General features: G+C 42.5%; 1 protein-coding gene and 1 non-coding gene across 12 annotated transcripts in view; both read left to right on the top strand.

The window, feature by feature from the left end:
• The first annotated feature begins 3,284 nt into the window (after window positions 1-3,284).
• The window catches only part of N4bp2 (NEDD4 binding protein 2), a 65,513-nt gene continuing 44,803 nt past the window's right edge, over window positions 3,285-23,994 (top strand). For 2 of the 11 annotated variants that reach the window (XM_048363943.1, XM_048363942.1), the window contains exon 1: window positions 12,839-13,218. Coding sequence is in view for 7 of the 11 variants with exons in the window: in XM_048363935.1 (XP_048219892.1) it covers window positions 20,465-20,693 (229 nt within the window). In the remaining 4 variants the exon portion in view is untranslated. Of the gene's footprint in view, window positions 3,659-10,289; window positions 10,342-12,838; window positions 13,219-18,018; window positions 18,290-20,341; window positions 20,694-23,994 lie in introns of those variants that run through there. The other 9 variants (XM_048363935.1, XM_048363937.1, XM_048363938.1 and 6 more) reach the window with 9 other exon arrangements.
• On the top strand, window positions 13,620-13,822 carry LOC125365082. The gene has a single exon (XR_007213635.1). It is a non-coding gene; the product is annotated as a small nucleolar RNA SNORA73 family (small nucleolar RNA).

The raw sequence follows: 23,994 nt of genomic DNA, 5'->3' as shown, positions 1-23,994 counted from the left end.
AGCAAAAAGCTTAGATACAGTGCTCAGGCTGAGTTCAAGCCCCCAGGACTGGGGAGTAGGGATGGGGAAGTTAACTTCACTGAAGCCTATGGACTTTATTTTTATTTTTGGTGCTAGTCCTGAGGCTTGAACTCAGGGCTTGAGTTCTGTCTCTGAGCTTCTTTTGCTCAAGGCTGGTGCTATACCATGAGCCACAGGTCCACTTCTGGCTTGTTGCGGTTAATTAAGAGATAAGAGTCTCACAGACAAAAAAAAAAAAAAAAAGGTTCACAGGCTTTCCTTCCCCTGCAGGCTTCCAACTCTCAGCCTCAGATCTCAGCCTCCAGAATAGCTAGGATTTCAGGCATGAGCAAAGTTATCTACTATCTAGTTTCCACTAGATTTAATTGTTGCTTTGTAATTCTGGGATCTCTCACATGGTAGGCAGGTGTTGCACTACCGACCCACACCCCTCATTAGACAAAAGAAAAAGCATAGGAGTTCCAGCATATGCTGGTCCTATTTTCTTTTAGTGAAGTTCTAAAAAACAATTCTTATTTTAACTGGGAATGATAACGATTTATCAGCTTTTATATAAAGGAAGAAAAAAAATCCAGAGACATCTTTTCTTGTGAATTGCCATGTGTTGAGTCATGGAGTAATGCTCACTAGTCCTTTCATTATACAAACATCTTTGGATTATTTATTTTGTACAAGGCTCTGAGCTTGACAGTGAGGAATACAATGCTGGGGGGGGGGACCCTATCTTCAAGAAAGTGATGATCTAGTAAGGGTTGTATATCCATATATAATTACACATATATGGGTGGCACAGGTTGCTACTGGTAGAAAGGATGTTATTTATGTTGTAGACATAAACAAGCATGTTTAGTACTTAGCTGCTAAGGGATAGAGATGTATTTTGAGTGGTAGGGTACCTGCCTAGAAGTTAACTATTAAGTAGACTAAAGGTAGCTAGCTGTAGACAAATATAAAACGTTTATGGAAGTGGAGGTGTGGCACAAGTGGTATAGTACCAGCCTTGAACAAAAAAGTCAAGCAAGAGCAATAGGCCCTGGGGTGGAAAATGTCTATTTATGTCTTGGCAATTGTACTTAAAAAAACTGAAGACAAGCCAGGTGCTAGTGGCTTATGCCTGTAATCCTAGCTACTTAGGAGGCTGAGATTTGAGAATCACAGTTCAAAGGCAGACCCAGGCAGAAAAGTGAGAGCATCTCCAATTAACCACTCAGTGGGAAGTGGTGCTTTGCCTCAGAGTGGCAGAGAGCTAGCCTTGAGCTAAACAGCACCCAGGCCCAGAGTTCAAGTCCCATGACTGACAAAGAAAAAAAACAAAACTAAACTAAAGACACTTCCCCAAATAAAACCTTCATTTAAAGTTTGCTCTTTCAACTAAAACACCAGGCTCATCATATTTAAAGTAATAAGTAGTAGTCATTGTGCCATTTTTCATAAGCACCTAGTATTTTAGGGAATATTGTCACATCATTTTATAACACATTGTAACATTACTAAATAGAAGATTACACAGAGAGGGCAGAGTGTGAGCAGGAGTACCACTCACATCACAGTGATTCAAAGATACATTTCTCTGAAATTACATGACACATGATCTTGAATGAGAAAGAGCACGCTAAACAACACATTTGATTCCATGCATTAACCTCATGCTGCCACACCCTTTCAAAGATGTGTTGTACTTTTCCTATTGGCTTAGAATTGAACCAATAAGGAAGGAGGAACTCTTTATTCATAAAGAATTCCTGCAATGTCAATGTGGAGTAAAGACTGCTTTGTTCTTCATTTGAGTTTCTAAGAAAACTTGATAGTATTGATGTTTTTATTGACATAGCAAAAATTTCAAAACATTCAGCTTTGTGCTTTGAAACGTTTTCTTCAATGTTAAGTATACAATTTCTAACTGATGAGACTTACACATATTCAGACTTAACAGATGCTAAAGGAAAATTAAGAATTTAAATGCAAGGTTGAATGTATTTCTTATGAACAAAATTAATATTAATTTGCTGGCCTTGTTTGAAGTTTATAATTACTAGGGTTCTTTCATTTCAAAAGTGGCATATATTACAGTTATTAGTCTCTTTAATGGGTGTTTGGAGGCAGAGTTAATGTTAGGTTCTCAGCAACAACTATTTATATCTTAAGATTCTGGGTTATTACACTTTCTTTGTTTTTGATATTTAATAAGATCATTTAGAAAGGTTTGTATAGTAAATTCATACCATTGAAACTCAAGGTGTCTCTACAAAGATTTTTTTTTTAAAGGGAAAATTTGACTTTTAATTTTTCCCCGTGGGTGCTTTCATTAGAAAATTCGCCACTGTGAGATCTCTGCTTAAATATCACTAGTTTCTAGGAAAACCACTAGAAGGGTCACCAACCGGACCTAAATAAAGAAAAACAAGACAAACATGCACTTTCCCCCGATTCACATTCGGTTTAAAGCAATCGCCATAACCACAAAATACAGTAAACAAACTGACTCTGGGAATGCCAAGGAGTGCTTTGTCCGGGAGGAATTCCAAGTAATTGCAGAGAGAGGAAGATTAAAAACAGTCTCTCCCACCAGCGTCGCCAATCAGAATGCCTGGGGCGAACAATTCGTACCCCGAAAGCTCACAGCTGGGTCAGGTCCTAACACAGGAAAAATAAATAAATAAAAGCGGGGAGGCCGCGAGCTCAGCGGGTGGTGCGGGGCCCCGCTTGGGGGCCCGGCGAAGGCGCTCGCGATGGCTCAGGGGTTGTGGCCGTGGCTGGTGCTCCGCCACCCAGCCGGGGAGGGGCTGCGCCCGGCCCGCGTTTCTGGGCTCGCAGGCGGCGCGGGATGGGACCAAGCAGCCGCCGTCCGAGGGTGTAGCTGCGGCGGGGGCCTCGGGCCCTTTGTGTCCGGCCGCCGGGGCTGGGGCAGCGCAGGGCCCCACGGCAGCTGGCGGGACCCTGGGGCCCGCCTCCCGCGCTAGAGCCAGGGCTCACCAAGCCCCTGGTTCTGTGGGCCCCCCGGAGGTCCCCGAGAACCTGACACCCTGAAAGGGGCTGGCTCCTCCCTGAGGCCCCCTGACCACGAGGGCTGGGGACCTGGGGGAGGAAAAACCACACAGGCTTTCGGGGAGCCCTCAAGGAAGGCAGGAAAGCGAGGCCTGCTGAACCGGCCAGGCCGGGCCTCGCGCTCCGAGGGGCGGCTGCAGAGGTGGGAGCGCCCGCGGGCTTGGGGCGCCCAGGCCGGCCCCACGGGGCGGGACGACGCGGCCCCGGTGAGGCCCGGGACAAACCAGAGGTCGCGGCGCGGAGCCTGCGGCGTGTGGGAGGCGGGGGCGGCGATCCACCTGGCGACGTGGCAGCCATTGCCGACTCCGCGAGACCCCTCCCCACGCGGCCGGCCGCCCACCCACTCGCCCTCTCGCGGCTGGGCTCCTCCGCGGCTGCTCTTCCCCGGCCGGACGGAGAGCGGCAGTGTCTCCCCGCCCGGCGCGCTCGCCGCGCGTCTCCCCCCCGCCGCGGCTGCCGCTCGGCCCCGCCAGCCCCGCGCTGCGCCGCGCCGGAGAGCGCAGTGGCGGCGGCGGGAAAGGGCTGCAGACCAGTGTCGTTCACTCGACGACGCGGCTCCGGCTTCGACGCCCTCCGCCCGCTCCTGAAGCAGGTAAGGGCGGCGGGTTGGGAGGCAGGAGGTGGGTTCTGGGGTGAAGGCCTGGGAGGGAAAGGGGCCCGAAGCCGGGGCGCGTTGTCCCGCCCCGTAGGGCCTGTGGCAGCGGCGGGGGTTGGGGGTGGGCGCTGCGATCGAGAAGCTCCGGGACGTCGAGGCAGGCGCGGCGCAGGCCCGGCCGCCCAACCGAAGGGAAGTGAGGCGTCGTCGAGAGGCGGGTCCTGGCGCGCCGCCCGAGGCTGGGCGAAGGCGGGCGCCGCGGCTGCTGCCCGGCCTCCTGTGCCGCTCGAGCCTCCAGGCCCCGACACACCCTCCTCCTCGCCCTCCCCTGACATCGGAGCCCGCTGGGACTTGACCTTGCGCCCCGCGGGCCGTTCTGGCGTTTCCCAGGCGGAGCCCTGGAACTCGAGGCCACCCTCTGGAGCACGTAGTCCTAGCAGAGCTGTTTATTTACTCACTTCTTCCTGCCCAAGCGCGCCGCCACTCAACGCCCCACGTCCCGATTTTGGACCCGGCGGGTGTGTGTGTGGGCGCCCTTCTGGTCTAATGTCGGTGCGCCTTTGGTCGCCCCCCACCCTTCTCCCCCCCCCCCCCCGGCCGCTCCCCACCCCCAGCCGAAACTTTGAGTCTCGCTCTGAGCTCCGGGTTTGGAAATGTGGCCTCGACACCGTGAGTCATATTGGGACACAGCTTATCCCTCATGCTCTTTTATTTAGTTCAACAGTTTTTTTTTTTCTCCCTCCCTGCCCCCTTTTAAGAGAGCCTAAAGGAAAATGCACCGATGCCAGATCAGAAGCTAGGCTGTTTTATGACGATTATTTTTAAAGGGTCTGCCTTTCAGCGCCGCCGTCCCTAGAACTAGGATCCGCTGGTATTTTTGGCCCGGCCAGGTTTGTACACATTCTCGCCGTGCAGTGGTTGTAATGCCTCCTTAGCACAGTGCTCACTCGAAGGCGAGATTGGCTGGTTTTTCTACTCGACATCTCTGAGCCAATCAGGAAGCGCGGCTTGCCTGGAGACTGGTTAACTGTGGAGAGGTGGGGTTTGGTTGAGCTCCGAGGGAAAAAAAACCCCGGAGATGAACCTGGCCCCCTGGAAAACAATGACTGGTTGGCAGCTGCCTCGCTGCTACTTCTTTTTTTCTTTTCTTTTCTTTTTTTTTAAAATATGTTATCCTTTGAAATGTCAGCCTTTCGTCATCCCGTTTTTTTTTTTTAAATATTTCCAGTGCCTTCCCTCAACCAGCTCCTTTGTAATTAATTTTTCACCGTCACCCATTAGTTTACCCCAAAAGAATTGTTATATGTTTTAAGAAATGTAAACATGCGCTTTTGTGTTTTGATAGTGTGGCTTTATTTTTTCTTCTTCTATATGGTTCCTTCCTGAAGGACAGAAATGGAATCCATGTGTAGTTTTTATGCCAGTGCTTTTATTGTTTAAGTATTATGCCAGGATGGGGGGGGGGGGGGCTTCGGTGGTGGGGAGAATAGGCCAAAAATGGCTGCTCCTCTGATGGGATGTGACAGTTCATGAAAAAAGACCCACTTAGAGGCTTTTAGAAAAGAAAAACACCCTTCCCGCCTTGGAAATCAGTAAACTACTTACCGGTATCAGTTTGTGCACCTGTTGACTTTAATTGCTTCAAAGGGAGGGTACAGGGACACTGAATTTCATAGAAAAAATAGTTTCAATTATGGTAAAGGCTAGTTTTTCCTTGCATGAAAGTAGGCACAGAACACAATGAAGGGTGGATAAGTAGTGTGTATATAGTACACTTAAAATGCTAATATTTTAATTTAAAAATTTTTCACACCCTGATGCTGGTGGCTCACACCTGTAATGCTAGGTACTTAGGAGGCTGAGAAACGAGGATCATGGTTCAAAGCCAGCCTGGGCAGGAAAGTCTGTGAGACTCTTACCTCCAGTTAACCACCAGAACATTTCAAGTAGCACTATGGCTCAAGTGGTAGAGAGCTAGTGTTGAGCTGAAGAGCTCAGGGACAGCACCCAGGCACAGAGTTCAAGCCCCATGAGTAACAAAAATACAAAAAACCCCCACAACCTTTCACGATTATTTGATTGTGTATATTTTGATATGAAAAGGGAACAATTAGTTAATGCAAGTTTTAGAAAATAGCTTTTTTTTTTTGCTTTTCAGAATTTTAATGCAAAATAAGCTCAGGAAGAATCTTAATTTTCTCTTTCATGCAATGTATATATCATCAAGTATCTTAAATGCCTTAAAAAGTAGTTTGTTAGGCATTAAAGAAGAAAGCAAATGTTTTTGGACACCTATGCTAGGCTATAGTAAGCCAACCTTCATCTTTTTTTTTTTTTTGCCAGTCCTGGGGCTTGAACTCAGGGCCTAAGCACTGTCCCTGGCTTCTTTTTGCTCAAGGCTAGCACTCTGCCACTTGAGCCACAGCGCCACTTCTGGCCTTTTTGTATATATGTGGTGCTGAGGAATCGAACCCAGGGCTTCATGTATACGAGGCAAGCACTCTTGCCACTAGGCCATATTCCCAGCCCCAAACTTCATTCTTTTTTTTTTTTCTTATTTATTGTCAAAGTGATGTACAGAGAGGTTACAGTTTCATATGTTAGGCCTTGGGTACATTTCTTGTACTGTTTGTTACCTCCTCCCTCATTCCCCCCTCCCCCTCCCCCTTTCCCTCTCCCCTCATGAATTGTTCAGTTGGTTTACACCAAATGGTTTTACAAGTCCAAACTTCATCTTTATTGGTGAAGAAAATAGCCTAGTTATATATACATCCATCTATCCATCTCATCTGTTATCTATATTCCAGGCACTGTTTTAAGCACTTTAAATATGTCATTGTATTAATTACTTGGCTTTACATTTTGCATTATTTTCAGTATTGTCTTACAGATGATAGAGACTCAGGAGTGTGAAAAGGTTATTGAAAGTCATCCAACAAAGGTAGAAGAGCCAGAATTAGGTCAAACCTAAGTATCTTTTTTTTTTTTTTTTTTTTTTTCCTTTTCTGGTACTGGGGCTTAAACTAGTACCTTCACTTTTGCTTAGCTTTTTTGCTCAGGGCCAGTGCTTTACCACCTGAGCCATACCTCTGCTTTCACCTATTGGCTGGTTAATTGGAGGTAAGAGTCTCATGGGCCTTTCTGATCTGGCTATCTTAGAATTCTCAGTCTCCTGAATAGCTAGGATTATAGATGTGAGCCACCAGCGCCTAGCCCAAACCTAAAATATTTATAATCCAAAATCTTTCTTTTAATACCTTATTTTTAAAAATCCTCAAACTAAATCTTTGTATATAGCAAAATGTACATTTTTCAGAAATCCATTTTACCAGGTGCTGGTGGCTCATACATGTAATCTATCTACTAAGGAGGCTCAGATCTGAGGATTGTGGTTCAAAGCCAGCCAGGGCAGGAAAGTCCAAAAGACTTCTTTCCAATTAACCACCAGAAAGCTGGAAGTGGAGCTGTGGCTCAAATGGTAGGGTGCTAGCCTTGAGCTGAAGAGCTGAGGGACAGCACCCAGGCCAAGAGTTCAAGCCCCACGACTGTGAAAACAACCAACCAAATAAATAAATGAACAATTATCTACCATCTACTGAGTGAATCTACCATTTTACTTTCTGTCACTGTTCCTAGCAAAATTATAGTACTTCTCTAATATATCCATACCATATTCTGATTCTAGATCAGGGTTTCAATCATGTTGGCAAAAGCTGGTAATCCTAACTCTGAGCTATTCCTAGTCCTTTTTGCTCTGATTATTTTTGAGGTAGAGTCTCCTTTTTTATCCTAGCAGTGTGGACCACTCTTCCTATTTTCACTTCACACTGTAGTTGGGACAACAGGCTTATGCCATCCAATTGTAAAGATGTCTGGAACTTTTTTGCTAATGCTATCCTGGAACCACGATTCAATTTCTGCTTCCTGAGTAGCTAGGATTACAGGTATGAACTGCAGTTGCTGAGCCTTTAACTCTTTTTTTTTTTTTTTTTTTTTGCCAGTCCTGGGCCTTGGACTCAGGGCCTGAGACTGTTCCTGGCTTCTCTTTGCTCAAGGCTAGCACTCTGCCACTTGAGCCACAGCGCCACTTCTGGCCATTTTCTATATATGTGGTACTTGGGAATTGAACCCAGGGCTTCATGTATACGAGGCAAGCACTCTTGCCACTAGGCCATATTCCCAGCCCTGAGCCTTTAACTCTTTATAAGTGTTTATATAAGATGTGAAGCCATCTCAGTTCTATAAATTACTATTAAATCATTTTATCACTAATTATTATTATTTTTTTATTACACTTCCTTATACTCCTAATACTTTGTTGAGCTACTTCCATTAAGTAGACACTTTATTTTTTGGTGATGGTGTTGGGGCTTGAATTCAGGGCTTTGCTCTTTTGCTGGACCTTTTCATTCAGGGCTGGTATTCTACTCTTTGAGCCATCCATCCACTTCCCACTTTTTGCTAATTACTTATAGATAACAGTCTTGAGGATTTGTCTGCCTTGGCTTGCTTTGAACCCCAATCTTCAGATCTCAGCCTTTGGAGTAGCTAGTATTATAGATATAGCCGTGCTAAGTAGGAGCTTCTTGAAGGCTGGTACTGAATCTTACTTACTTTTTATTTTGCCTAGCACTATTTTCTACACTCTTCAGGAATGTGGAGAATAAATACATTTTGGCATGAATAACAGACACTTTGAAAGATATTTCCTGCTGTTGCTGTGTATATGCTGATAATTCTGTAGTCTTCAACCCAAAGCTCTTTTCTGGTAACTGGACTCACATATCTCATGACGTGCGCTTTAGAATGTTCTTTCAGATACCTCAAACAGTGTATCATCAGCCATAGACATTGTCAACCTTCCCGTCCCCAAATTCAAAAAGTAAAACAAGCTCTCTCTGTCTCTGTCTCTCTTTTAAATCTCGTGTCTAGGGAAAGTAAATTAGGTAGTACCTGTGTGATATGAATTCAGTGACAGATACACACTGCTAATAATAATTTGGCAGAAACATGAGCTATTCCTTATAGTCACCTTTTCCTTCTACATTCTGATAGATCACTAAATCCCACTGCGTTGTCTCATACTCTCTTGGATGTGTTTCCAGATTCCCACTGTTTCCATTCCACTTCAGGATCAGCTTCCTCTCTCACCTACTTTGCTGCAGTAGCCTCCCAACTACCAACACTCCTGCTTTCAGTCTTGCCTTTCAGTTTCTCTGACGTAATTGAGCAAGTAACTCATCTGCTTATTTATTTCCTTTTTTAATGCCATTTCATTGCCTTCACAATAAAAATAGCTTACTTAGATTTTTAGGATCCCCATACTTTGGCGTCCAATTTACTTCTTTATTTTCCTGACCTTCCCTTTGCCTTCAGTGTGCTAGTCCTATTCATTTCCTATTAGATTTCTTTAAGTTTCTCAGTTCAGGGCTTGGAATGTGGCTTAGTGGTAGAGTTGTTACCTAGCATGCACAAAGCCCTGGGTTCGATTCCTTAGCACCACATAAACAGAAAAGGCTGGAAGTGGCACTGTGGATCAAGAGGTGGAGTGCTAGCCTTGAGCAAAAAGCCAGGGGCAGTGCTCAGGCCGTGAGTTCAAGCCCCAGGGCTGGGGGAAAAAAGATTCTTCTTTTTTTTATTTCTTACTAGTCCTAGGGCTTGAACACTGTCCCTGGCTTCTTTTTGTTCAAGGCTAGCACTACCACTTGAGCCACAGTGTGGGGGGGGAAAAAGATTCTAAGTTCATTATATTCAGGCCTGAGTATAGTAGGTTTGTCTGTCTCTAATGCTTCTTTATTTCTCTCTTACCTGGTGTTTGTTAACTGTACTTGTGCCTCAGGTGGTGGTGTAGGTTTGTTCCCCTGTTTGTTCCCCTAGCACTCTGTGTTCTCTCCTCACTGTCATTGTTTATTCCTCACCTCACCATGTACTTGGTTAGAGTGTAACAAAGAAAATGGGTAAATTGAGTATCTTTAAAAAGATAAAAGAGATGTGATTTGCACAGAGCATATTAAAGAGGGGATTAAGTAGTACATTGGGATGGAGAAATTTACTTGGTAATAATTTACTTGGTAGAGAAAGAAAAGAGACATTGTATCCAATACGTGATAGGAAAACATACTGTATTTTTGTCTAGCCTGAATTAAAAAGCACCCTTTGAAATCGATTTCTCCTCTATTCCTCTATTCAAACTTTTTAGAGTATAAGCATCAGAAATGGCTTATGAGAGGACAAGTTATTGGTGCATATGACAGTATAATGGAAATCGTACCATCGAAATGCCATGAGGAGCAAGGGTGGAAACTTACCCCTATGTAGGTCCTTTTATACTTCCAACCTGTGCATTTTGGCTTCCTGGTCCCTGGAAACACAGGCATGTCTACTTAGAGAACCATGTACAAAGCAGTACAGACATTTGGTCATATGTTTATCCCATTTCTTCAGCTTCAGGGACCTGTTACTGTTCTTAGTTCAGTCTAGGTCATATGATGTCCCTCATATGGCTGGGCCTCTCTTAGCAGCAAATGGACCCCAATGGGATTAGCAAGGGAAAGGAGTTCTAGGTAGATAAAAACAATGTCCATTGTAATTCTTAACCATTCTTCTGATTATGAATTTATTTTTGTAGGTACTTATTTGTGGGAAAGAAATGTTCTGTATTATGGACCTGAATATCCCAGGTACTAAATTTTAAAGAACTTAATTGGGCTTTGGTTGTGTTAGCATTCTTGTTGCTAAATAATGCCCGTATCTGTGATATGTTTATAGATTAGTAGCCTAACAAATAAGTACATAGGTGCTAAGATAAAGGTATGTGTCTGATTTTGTCTTTGTTTTTTTCCAGGCCTGGGACTTGAACTCAGGGCCTGAGCACTGTCCCTTGCTTCTTTTTGCTCAAGGGTAGCACCCTACCACTTGAGCCACAGTGCCTCTTGCAGCTTTTTCTGTATATGTGGTGCTGAGGAATCGAACTCAGGGCTTCATGTATAGGAGGCAAGCACTTTACCACTAGACCATATTCCCAGCCCAAAGGTATGTGTCTGGTGCAGCAGAGTTTAAGTCAAACATCCAGAAGGAAAGTTTTAAGCCAAGAGGTATGACTTTGGTAGGGGTAGAGGTATGTCATAGAAATGTGATGTTATCTATCTCAAGAGGGAAACATAATACAGGTGTAATAGAGAAGTAGGGGAAGCACTAACATAATGTCCATTTTAACTAAGTGAATAGTATAGACAGGTTAACAATGTAGTACTTGGGCATCTTTTTTATTTTTTTTTGTATGTGTGGCAGTCCTGGGGCTTGAACTAAGGGTCTGAGAGCTGTCCCTCAGTTTTTGTGCTTGACCTACCACTTGAACCACACTCCCATTTTTGGTAGTTATTTGGAGATAAGAATCTCATAGCTGGGCTGGGGATATGGCCTAGTGGCAAGAGTGCTTGCCTTGTATACATGAGGCCCTGGGTTCGATTCCCCAGCACCACATATATGGCCAGAAGTGGCGCTGTGGCTCAAGTGGCAGAGTGCTAGCCTTGAGCAAAAAGAAGCCAGGGACAGTGCTCAGGCCCTGAGTTCAAGGCCTAGGACTGGCCAAAAAAAAAAAAAAAAAAAAAAGAATCTCATAGCCTTTCCTGCCTGGGCTGGCTTTGAAGATGCCCTCAGATCTCAGCTTCCTCAGTAGCTAGAATTACAGGTATGTGCCACTGGCACCCTTCCTGTAAGTTACCACTCCTTCTTGCTCACTGTTAAGACTGTTGTATTTATATTAAAGGTTATTTCCTACTGGTACAACGTGACTGCTTTGTGACTACTTCCACTGTTCCCTATATTTTCTATGAAGAACAGAGTTAAATCTAAAGGTGTTAGTAGACTTAGGTTAAACATTTTGGGAAAATACTTCATTTGGTAGGACTGTGTACTTCATGTTATTTTATGTTAGAAGGCAAGCAATATCTAGCTCTACTATTAGATTATTTTTGACATTGTATTTTTGACATCAGGTGGTGATAACTTGATGAACATTACATTATAGAGTTATGATTTTCTTTCTGCATACAGCAAAGATGGGAAGGTGTTTAGGTCTATTTTTGTCAACCTTTCACCTAATTTTTTTTTTTTTTGCCAGTCCTGGGGCTTGAACTCAGGGCTTGAGCACTGTCTCTGGCTTCTTTTTGCTCAAGGCAAAAACTCTACTGTTAGGTCCTCTCCCTGAGGGCTCGATGTAGATGCCCCCACCTCATTAAGTCTCCACCCAGTTACCTGGGTAACCTGCAGACCTGGAGGCAGGTACCTCCCCTTTCCCTGAGGTCACATCCTAATCCACCTGGCCACACCCCTTCCCCCTTCCCTAGATATAAGGCAGGGCTGGGTGGGGATCTCTCTCTCTCTCTCTCCCTCTCCCCGTCTCCCTCTCCCTCTCCCTCTCCCTCTCCCTCTCCCCTCTCCCCTCTCCCCTCCCTCTCCCTCTCCCTCTCCCTCTCCCTCTCCCCTCTCTCTCCCCTCTCCCTCTCCCTCCCCCCTCCCCCTCCCCTCCCCCCTCCCCCTCCCCCCCCCCTCCCCCTCTCGGTCATGGATCATCTTGGCCACAGGCCAGCAGTTCGGTAACAAACTTTCTCTCCTGCCTGAATACCGCGTGGCGTTCTCCTTTACCGGCTTCCTACTTTAAAAACCTAACATCTACCACTTGAGCCACATGCCACTTCTGGCATTTTCTATGTATGGTGCTGAGGAATCAAACCCAAGGCTCATGTATATAAGGCAAGCACTAGACCACTAGGCCATATTCCCAGCCCCTCACCTAATGTTTTAAGCATTCCTTTATGATTTAGTTTGTTGTAGAGCTAGTTTTTTAGAAGGAGCTAAAGGAGAAGAGAGGCCCAGGGGCTCAGTTTTAGGGAAGAGGTTCCTGATAAGCATCTAGTCCACTGAGAATGCCTGATAAGCATCTATTCTACAGAGAAAGTGACTTCTCCCCCCCTCCCCCTTTTTTTCTTTCCTTTTTTGGGTGGAATGGGGATCTTGAAGTCAGGGCCTGGGCACTGTCCCTGACCTTTTGTGCTCAAGGCTAGCACAAGGCTAGCAGTTTGAGCCACAGTTTCACTTCTGGCTTTTTGGTGGCTCTGGAATTGGAAATAGAGTCTTATGGATTTTCCTGCCCAGGCAGGCTTTGAACCATGATCCTCAGATTCCAGCATCCCTGCCTCCTCAATCTCCTGGCTTTTTCTTTATTTTCTTTTTCTGTGCTGGGATTGAACCCAGGGTCTGTGCATGCTAGGCAAGTACTCTCTGTCATTCATGATCCTGATTGGCTATTTAATTATGGGGTACAAAATGGCTATTAGTTTTGAATTCTATTTTTCCCTTACCATTTAGTAGCTAGCTATTTTGCATTTTGATTTTATTTAAGATTATAGCTTGTTACAAGCTTGCCTTTAATACATAACATTTTATTTTATAGTAAGAAGACATTATGTTGGATAATAGGAAGAGCTATAGAGTTTGCAGATATCAACCGTGATCTTATTAATAATCACATTGATAGCATCAATGCCAGATACCTAGTAAGTATTATTACAATCAGAGGTAATGAATATTTTACATATAGGTTTTTAAAGCTTCACTTGCATATTTGAGTAAGGAAATTCTCTAACTAGACAAAAATAATCATGGGCTTTGTTAGTAGAATTTGTAGAAAAGCTGGTGGTCCTCTAAAACCTGTTGAGATCTGTAGTGTGGGCCTGGCTTTTCCATTTAATTAGTGCTTTAGTTTCTCCATCCCTAAAATTTCATCTCTTGCTCTTTTGTATTTTACTTCTTGTTAGCCATCTGCAAATAGTACTTGTGTACCAATTTTACACATCGAATGATAGTAAGTGCTACATTGGAATATGTGTCATGATCCATGGTTTCAAGGAGCATGGTTAGCTGAGAATAATGTGTGTAGATAAGTTCAGAGTCAGTTCCAGTGTGGACACCTGAGAGGTCTTTCTCTACAGGCTTTGTCCAAGTGGTTAGGGACATTGGGCTCTTCACCATAAGGCACTGTCCCTTTCTATAATGTTGGACATGAAGATGGACTTTGGGTATACCTGCATACTCCTGCAGCTTATCAAGAGTCTTCTTTGACAGTGACTGACAGATGACAAACCATGTAGGAAAATAGCTAGAGAATAGAGAAAACGTAGGTTAACAAAACAAAACAAAAAAAAAAAGGAAGCATGTAAAATAATTAAATAAGATGAATATTGCAGTAAGTACGGAAGGATTGTAGTATATACTGAAAGATTATACAGAAATACACCTGCCATTCTTTGGACAAAAGCTGCATATTGATCAGCAATTGCCTTGTATCTTTGACAACTTGTCTTAGAGCTCAGTCTCAGAGTCTACATCACTTTATTTTTTTTAAATTGCTGCATACTATTTCAAAGTGATTTTTTCCCCCTGTAATATCGCCATTCTCTTTTCCACAAATATTTAGGGTATTGTCAGTTATTAATTTCATTAGTTCTTATGGCATTCATTAAGATAATTGATTATATTTTCTATAAAGACTGTCTTTTTTAGTGACACACTTTAGACACCTTCATGAAGCTTAGAATTTGCCTTATCCTTATACAGTACACTTGAAATCATCTTTTAGCTAACTTACTCTACAGTAGGATGAATTTTATTCTTGGTAGCATTTGTTTCTGAGAAGGATATTTCCTAATGTTTTCTAGGATTATGCTATGTTTAGGTCCTGTAGATTTCCTGTATATTTTTATGGAAAGAGGCTTTTAAAATTTTGTTCTTTTAATATGTTTAGACATTAGTATCAGCTCTTCTTTTTTCATTCTCTTCTTTCTTTCCTTTTGGCAGTACTGGTGTTTAAACTCAGGGGCTTTGTGCTTGCTAGACAGGTGATTTGCTGCTTTAACCATGGCTTTAGCCCTAGTATGAATTTAAGCCAAGATAAGACATTCAAAGTCATGCCCCTAGTGAACTACTTCCTCCAACCAGGCCCCACTTCTTAGTCTCCACACCTCCAAATAATAAATTTACCCTTGGATCAGAGCCCTCATGATCAACCACCTCTCAATGATTTATCTCGCTGGGGACCAAGCCTTCAATACATAAGCCTATTGGAGGATAGACTTCAATGTGGTTCAATGTCCAGGACAAGGGAAGAGGTGCTAATAAGAGATAGTAACTTGTTAGCATGCTGATTGTATTTGAAGCCATGAACTTGGATGGTGTCACCAAAGGAGTAGATGAGACAGAAACAAGAAAATCTCCTAATACTCAGCTCTGGAGCACTCCATTGTTGGAAGATAAATCTTGCAGGATAGCAATGTCCTCAAGAAACAAAGTTCTCAGGAGGAGAGGATTTATGGACTGTTAAAACACTGCTGTGATGGATGTACAAAGATAAGGACCTGAGAGCTGACCGTTACACTTAATTTTATTATAGTTGTATAAAGAAAGCCATCAACTTTGCTAAACTATCTGATTCATTCAGTAATTTATAGATTCTCTTGGAATTGTGTTTGCATTCAATATCTGTAAATAATAATAGGTTTTATTTATTTTACTTTATTTTATTTTTGCCAGTACTGGGGCTTGAACTCAGGGCTTGGGCACTGTTCCTGAGCTTCTTTTTGCTCAAGGCTAGCACTCTACCACTTGAGCCACAGTGCCACTTCAAGCTTTTTTCTGTGTTTGTTGTACTGAGGAATCAAACCCCTGGGCTTCATGCATGGTAGGCAAGCACTTACTCTACCACTAAAGCATATTCCTAGCTCCAGTCTTTGGTTTCTTGTGTAGTTGTTTTGTAGTTTCTTTCTTTTTTTTTTTGGCCAGTCCTGGGCCTTGGACTCAGGGCCTGAGCACTGTCCCTGGCTTCTTTTTGCTCAAGGCTAGCACTCTGCCACTTGAGCCACAGCACCACTCCTGGCCGTTTTCTGTATATGTGGTGCTGGGGAATCGAACCCAGGGCCTCATGTATACGAGGCAAGCTCTCTTGCCACTAGGCCATATCCCCAGCCCCATTTTGTAGTTTCGTTTTAGTTTTCAGTATGCAAGTCTTATACTTGTTCTGTTAGATTTATAATTAATATAAACCCTCAGTAATTATCAATGAGATTGGCTTTTAAATTTCTATGTCCATGTCATTGCTATTAGAAGTAAATTGTTTATTCATTTAGTGCTGGTACTTGAACTCAGAGTCTGGATCCTGTCCCTTGGCTTTTTTGTTCAAGGCTTGGCATTCTACCACTAGAGCTATAGCTCTACTTCTGGCATTTTTGGTTGTTGATGGGAGATAAGACTCTTAACAGACTTTCCTGCCTAGGCTGTCTTTGAATGGTGATCCTCACTCAGATCTTAGCTTCTGTGTAGCTAGGATTACAGACTTGAGACACCAGTGCCTGGTTGTAATTTGTTTTGACTTTTCATCTTCATTTAACTTTCTTTTTTTTGGCCAGTCCCAGGGCTTGGACTCAGGGCCTGAGCACTGTCCCTGGCTTCTTTTTGCTCAAGGCTAGCACTCTGCCACTTGAGCCACAGCGCCACTTCTGGCCATTTTCTGTATATGTGGTGCTGGGGAATCGAACCCAGGGCCTCATGTATATGAGGTAGGCACTTTTGCCACTAGGCCATATCCCCAGCCCCATTTAACTTTTTTTTTTTTATTTATGCTAGTGTTGGGGCTTGAACTTAGGACCTCATTTGGCTTCTTGTTGATGACTTTTATTATACCATTTGAGCCACACCTCCAGTTCTTTTTGTTGTTGTTTTTGCCAGTCCTGGGGCGTGAACTCAGGGTGTAAGCACTGTCCCTGGCTTCTTTTTGCTCAAGGCTAGCACTCTACCTCTTGAGCCACAGCACCACTTCTGGCTTTTTTCTATGTATCTGGTGCTGAGGAATTGAACCCAGGGCTTCATTTATACGAGGCAAATACTTTACCACTAGGCCATATTCCCAGACCCACACCTCCAGTTCTTATTCTGTCGATTTTGATGATTTATTTTTATATCATTCAGTATATTCTTAATTTTTTTTCTTGAGATTTCTTTTTTACTGGGCTTTTTTATTGTGGCCTTTTTAGTGTGTCCATACTGAAATCAAGGCCTCCTGCTCTTGGTCCTCTTTTATGCTCAGAATTAGTGCTCTCCCACTTGAATCATGCCTTAATTTCTGTTTTTTTGTTGTTTAATTGGAGATAACAGTATGGTGATATGGTGAGTTTTGTCTTCCCAGTCTGCTTTAATCATAGATCCTCATTTTTCATTCAAGGCTAGAGCTCTACCACGTAGAGGCCCAGCATTACTTCTGCTTTTCTAGTAGTTAATTGGAGATAAGAGTCTCATGGACTTTCTCCTGCCTGGGCTGGCTTTGAACTGCAATCCTCATCTCAGCTAGGATTGTAGGTATGAGCCACTAGGTCCTGGCTCAATTTCAGCTCAAATTCAGCTAAAGTTATAGATGTGAACCACCAGCTCCTGACTGAAAGTTGCTTTTGATCTATGTATTATTTAGAAGTACATTGTTTATGTGCTAAACATTTAGACATTTTTCCTGTTACCTGTTACTGACTTCTAGTTTGTTTCTGTGTGGTTAGAGAGTATAATTTGTATGCTCTTATTTTTTTAAGGTTTTTTAAGGTTTGTTAAGTAACAGGTTATTTTAATTTTAATTTTTCTGGTCCTAGGGCTTGAACTCAGGACCTTGGTGCTGTCCCTGAGATTTTTTGCTCAAGGACAGATAGCACTCTATCACTTAAGCCATAGCTCCACTTCTTGCTTTTTGGTGGTTAGTTGGAGATAAGAGTCTCATGGAAGGCTGGGAATATGGCCTAGTGGCAAGAGCGCTTACCTCCTACACATGAAGCTCTCGGTTCGATTCCCCAACACCACATATATGGAAAATGGCCAGAAGGGGCGCTGTGGCTCAGGTGGCAGAGTGCTAGCCTTGAGTGGGAAGAAGCCAGGGACAGTGCTCAGGCCCTGAGTCCAAGGCCCAGAACTGTGAAAAAAAAAAAAAAAAAAAGAGTCTCATGGACTTTCCTACCTGGTCTGGTTTTGAACTGAGATCCTCAGATCACAGCCTCTTGATTAGCTAGGATTATAGGCACGAACTAATGGTATTGGTTCTGATTTTGGTTTATCTTGGTAGTTGTTCTGTGGGCATTTTAAAATAATGTGTATTCTGCTGTTGTTGAGTGCAGTGTTCCATATGTGTTAATTAGGTCCTTAATCATTGGTGGTGTTAAGTTTTGTATCCTTGGGATTTTCTGTTTATTTGTTTAAGTTATTGACAAGTGATACTGATATTTATAACTATGGTGGATTTTTTTCCACTCAGACCAATCAGTTTGTTTTTTTTTAAATCACCTGTTTTGTAGCTCTTTTGTTTGGCACATAGACATTAGGCTTGGTATGTGTTCTAAGTAGATTGATCCTTTATTATTATGTAATGTCCTTTTTGTCTCTAGTATTTTCTTGCTCTGAATTCTCTACTTACATATGAAACAATATATCAAAATATTTTGTTTAATTTAAATTTAAATAGGCACTTGTGGCTGGTGGCTACCAAATTGACAGTGCAGTTCTGGAAAGTGGAGAGAGCTATGACACAAATTTAACTAAAAGGTAAATATAGAAGGCAATATGGGTAGTGCCTAGCTAGCAAGAAATGGGGACTGAATAGGGAGTGGAGTATTTGACTTTTGACTGGATAATCAGGGAAGAATTCTTTGCATTTGTCATTTGACCAGAGTTTTGAAGGAGTGAGGAAGTTAGCAGTGTAAATATCCTGGGAGAAGAGTGTATCAAGGGCTAGCAGGGAGGTAGGGCATTTTAAGAACTTTAGCTAAGTCTAGAGAATCACTTGAGAGTTTAGCATAGACCCTGATTCAGTTAAAGATTATGCTGGCTGATTATGCTGAAAATAGACTGTAGGGGACAGAAAGACTAGATAGGAAATTACCTTTAATGGTATTCATGCCAAGTGGTTAGCGCAGATTTTGGCAAAAATATCAGACATTTAAATTTGAATATGTTTAGTTTGAAATGTTTGTTAGACCCATCCAAACAGAACGAACCAAGCAGACTGTATGAGTTGCAGCCTTTGTGTAGCTTATACATTTTTGGATTATGGATAGTAAATATAGTGAAATAAAACATAGATCATGGAGTGGCTCACACATGTAGTCCTAGCTGCTAAAGAAGCTGAGATCCAAGGATGAAGGTTTGAAGCTAGCAGGGCTGGAAAGTCTGTGAAACTCTTAACTCTAATGAAGCACCAAAAAGCTGCAAGTAGAGCCCTGGCTTAAGTGGTAGAGTGGTAGCCTTGAGCAGAAAAACTCAGGGACAGTGCACAGGCCCTGAGTTCATGCCCAGGACTGGCAATTGAAAAAGAAAATCTAAACCGGGACTGGGGATATGGCCTAGTGGCAAGAGTGCTTGCCTTGTATACATGAGGCCCTGGGTTCAATTCCCCAGCACCACATATACAGAAAACGGCCAGAAGTGGCGCTGTGGCTCAAGTGGCAGAGTACTAGCCTTGAGCAAAAAGAAGCTAGGGACAGTGCTCAGGCCCTGAGTCCAAGCCCCAGGACTGGCCCCCCCCAAAAAAAAGAAAAAAAAAAAAAGAAAATCTAAACCATGGTAGAAGATAAAATTGATGGAGAAAATTCAAGTAGGGAAAAATGGGTGTGAGGTTTTACTGGACTGACTTCCTAATATGGGTAATATTTGAGTAATAATGAGAAGGTAATAAGAAGGTTTCTGTAAATACCTGGTAGAGAAGGAGTTCAGTAGAGAGAACCAGGATGTAAAGGTTCCCAGATGGGAACTAGCTGGTATGTTTGGAGAAGACAAAGTAGGCTAAATGTGCTTGGAATGGCATGAGAAGGGAAGGAAGATTAGGGTATGGCAATATGGAGGTAACAGGGGTCTGGAGTATAGGTCATTTTTAGGACTCCTGCTTTGATCCTGAGTGAGTGAGAAGTTAATGGATAGTTTAGTGGAGAAGTGGTATCATCTACCTATGGATTAGTTGAGTCACTTTGCTTAAATAAACTGACAAGAAGTTGTAATAGCTAAATCTAGGGTAATATGGGGTGGTAGTGGTGGAGATGGTAAGGAATACTCACATTCTGAATACATTTTGGGGATTGCACTGGCACAATTAACCTAATAGCTGGATTAGATGAGTCCAGGACTTTTGACCTGAGCAATTAGAAGGAAAGAGTTATATTTATTGTGTTGGGAAGAACTGGGAAGAGAGTAGCGGTCATCAGGAGGTCAGTCTTAGACATGTTAACTTTATGATGCCTGTTAGAAATTTGAATGTAGGTATTAGATATTCTAGTTTGTATATGTACGTGTCATTTTATATTTTTCAAAAGTGAAATAATGACATTGAAGCAGTGTGCTTGGAATGACATGAAGAGGGAAGGAAGATTAGGGGATGGTAACACACTGTTCTGAATTTCGTTATGTTATTATATATTTTTTTTATAATAGCATGTTTAACCCTAGCAAAACTGGAATGTTTTGGAGAGAGAAATTGGCTATTTTTGTCTTTGCTGTCTAAAAGGCTATGATAATTTCTTAGAGTTAAATAATAGTGCCATCCCAGTTTTAGAAATGGAAACATAATTATGTAGTCTGAGTGTTTTTACTTGCTTTCTATTTTAGGTGCTATTACTGCTGGATTTTGCAAGATTTTTAATACTATTTTCTTTGAATTATGATTTCAATACAAAAAAAGTCTTAAATTTTTTTTTAACAAAGGGAAACATTTTAGTTTTGGAAGTCATAATGCCAAGGAAAAGGAAAAATCTTGGGGGCCATCCCTTGCGGAAGACTGCAAGCTCTAAGGAAGTTGTCGTATCCAGTGTTGCTAGTCATGAGAAGCCAACCACTACTCTTCCTTCCATGTGTGAGACAAAAAGTGCTCAGGAAGAACTCTTCACCAGTATCTCAGAGATGTTTTCTGAATTGGACCCTGATGTAGTATATTTGATGCTTTCTGAATGTGATTTCAAAGGTGAGAAAAAGTTTAGTTTGAACAACCTTTGCATCTTATAAGAAGACTTCATGTGTTGTGCTATGATCAACGGTAACAGAGGCATATGACTTTCTTAATTTCTCTTTTCATCATTTAATTTAGTACTTGCTATAGATGAGGTACTATGTTTGGCATTATGAGGATTTGAAGATGAGTAAAACATTTTCATTTCTGCTCTTAAATGTACAACAGGTCAGTGTCAGTGATTCATGCTTGTAATCCTAGCTACTCAGGAGGCAGAGATCTGAGGATCATGGTTCAAAGCCAGCCTGGGCAGAAAAGTCCATGAGACTCTTACCTCCAATAAACCACTCAGAAAACTGGAAGTGGAGCTGTGGCTCAAGTGGTAGAGCCCTAGCTTTGAGCACAAAAGCTCAGGGACAGTGCCTAGGCCCTGAGTTCAAGCCCCAGAACTGGCACACAAAAGTACAGCATCTAGATACAAGATGCGTGTAAAGACATTATATTCTCTAATTTGTTTGTTTCTTTTTTTCCTTCGTTTCTGTAGACTAGATTGGCATTTGGAGCCAGGTAATTCTTTGCTGTGAATGTCTCTGCTATGCATTATAGGATGATTAAATAGCATCCCTGGTCTGAACCAAAAGTTTCTATATATTGTTATTTGTCTCTTACAACATAAAATCTTACCTGATTGAGAACCAATGTCTTAGAATGTAAGCTCTATGGAGACAGACATTAAAGACTTATTTTGTTTTACTGCTGTATTAATGATTTCTGAAATAACAAATGGCTTATAGTAGGAGTTGATATATATATATATTTATAATGAATTATGGAGATCAGATACAGGTTGAGTGTGGTGTTGGTAATTGTAGCACTCAAAGGCTGAGGCAGGAAGATAGGCAATTGAAGCCAGTGTAGATTACAGAGAGTGAAAACACAAACAATAAAATAAAACAAAACAGGAGCCTAGTGAATGGTGTGGTTTCAAAACATTGGAACTGGAGCTAAGAAACCTGAGTTGTTTCTGCCACTATCCTTTTTATTTTTGCCAGTCCTGGGGCTTGAACTGGGCCTGGGCACTGTCCCTGAGCTTCTTTTTTTTTGGGCCAGTCCTGGGGCTTGGACTCAGGGCCTGAGCACTGTCCCTGGCTTCTTTTTGCTCAAGGCTAGCACTCTGCCACTTGAGCCACAGCGCCACTTCTGGTCGTTTTCTGTATATATGTGGTGCTGAGGAATTGAACCCAGGGCCTCATGTATACGAGGCAAGCACTCTTGCCACTAGGCCATATCCCCAGCCCCCCTGAGCTTCTTTTGCTCAAGGCTAGCACTCTACCACTTGAGCCACAGTACCACTTCTGGCCTTTTCTGTTTATGTGGTGCTGAGGAATCGAACTCAAGGGCATGCTAGGCAAGCACTCTACCACTAAGCCACATTCCCAGCCTACCACTACTGTCCTTTTTGAGTCTGTTTTCTAATTTGTTAATGAAAAAAATGATAGTATGTATTTTATCGGCATTAATGAAAAAATGATAGTATGTATCTTATTGGCAAGGACTTTTTTCTTGGTGAGGATTGAGGGTTTTTGTCTTTCTTCGTTTCTGTATTTAGTAGGATGGGCTATTAAGAATTTACAGTGCTTTGTTTAGCAGTATATTTGCCAACTGAAGGAAGTCATTGCATAAATTGAGTGAGCAAATTAAATGTTGATGCTCATTATTATTATTGACTATGATAAGTATAAGACATAACCCTTCTAGATTGGAAGGGTTTGGTAATACATGGTTACTTTGTAGCTGTGGTGTGAGCATATTTCATTTATTCTGTTATGATGTACATGCAGAAACCCAGGTCTCAGCAGTGTACTTTATGTCGTGTAGTGAGGTGAAATATTAGTCTGGAGATTTTTGTAAATGACTTCTATGTTTTCTAACTTTGGTGTCTGTAAAGCTTGTTTATTATACATATATTAACATAGCTCTACCTATGTTAATTAGTGAATTAGAAGTAAACTGTATTATCCTAACAAAGAAATTATTTCTGTTTTCCAGGATTTTCTGTAGACTTCTTTTATAAACACTTGGTATTACGAGTGACATTTTTTTTTTTTTTTGGCCAGTCCTGGGCCTTGGACTCAGGGCCTGAGCACTGTCCCTGGCTTCTTTTTGCTCAAGGCTAGCACTCTGCCACTTGAGCCACAGCGCCGCTTCTGGCCGTTTTTTCTGTATATGTGGTGCTGGGGAATCGAACCTAGGGCCTCGTGTATCCGAGGCAGGCACTCTTGCCACTAGGCTATATCCCCAGCCCACGAGTGACATTTTATATTTTGCTTTTTAAAGTTAATATAATTAAGTTTACTTTAAAAGCTATAATATTATTATTAAGGCGTTGTACAAAGGGTTACCATTTCACAGCTCAGGTAAAGCATACTCAGTTTACTTTTTTTTTTTTTTTTTTTTTTGGCCAGTCCTGGGCCTTGGACTCAGGGCCCGAGCACTGTCACTGGCTTCTTCCCGCTCAAGGCTAGCACTCTGCCACTTGAGCCACAGCGCCGCTTCTGGCCGTTTTCTGTATATGTGGTGCTGGGGAATCGAACCTAGGGCCTCGTGTATCTGAGGCAGGCACTCTTGCCACTAGGCTATATCCCCAGCCCTCAGTTTACTTTTTAAGTTTAATATAATTAAACATTTTTTAGTGTTGCTACAATCTGTATTTTAGTAGTTGTTTAATTCCATTGAGTAGTTGCATCCTGGTTTACTTATTTATATCTTAAGTTATTTTTTAATGAAATGAATATGGCAAAGAACATTTGTTAAATTAGCCTTCTCTTTCTCTTTCCCTCCCTCCCTCCCTCCCTCCCTCCCTCCTCTCCCTCCCTCCCTCCCTCCCTCCTTTCCTCCCTCCCTCCCCTTCCTCCCCTCCCCTCCTTTCTTTGTGTGTGTGTGTGTGTGTGTGTGTGTGTGTGTGTGTGTGTGTGTGTTAGTACTGGGGGTTGAACAGGACTTGGCTGCTGTCTCTTAGCTACCACTTGAGCCATAACTTCATTTCTAATTTCTTACTGGTTAATTGGAGATAAAAAGTGTCAGACTTTGCTGCCCAGGCTGGCTTTGAGCTGTGATTCTTAGATCTCAGCCTCTGAGTAGCTAATATGAAACAGGCATGAGCCTGTTTTTTGGCTCTTTCAATTCTTGTTCCTACAGTTTTATTTTCTGCATTCACAGGGGAAGGGTAGTTCCTAACTCTTGGAAATATACCACTAGGTTACCTACCAATGAGGTATGCTAATTTGTAGTACCACCAGCATTGTCTAACTCATCA

Source organism: Perognathus longimembris, chromosome 16 (assembly GCF_023159225.1).
Source record: "Perognathus longimembris pacificus isolate PPM17 chromosome 16, ASM2315922v1, whole genome shotgun sequence".
Classification (NCBI taxonomy): Eukaryota; Metazoa; Chordata; class Mammalia; order Rodentia; family Heteromyidae; genus Perognathus; species Perognathus longimembris.
Note: the sequence above shows the minus strand (reverse complement) of the source record. Positions and strands in the feature narration are given on the sequence as shown.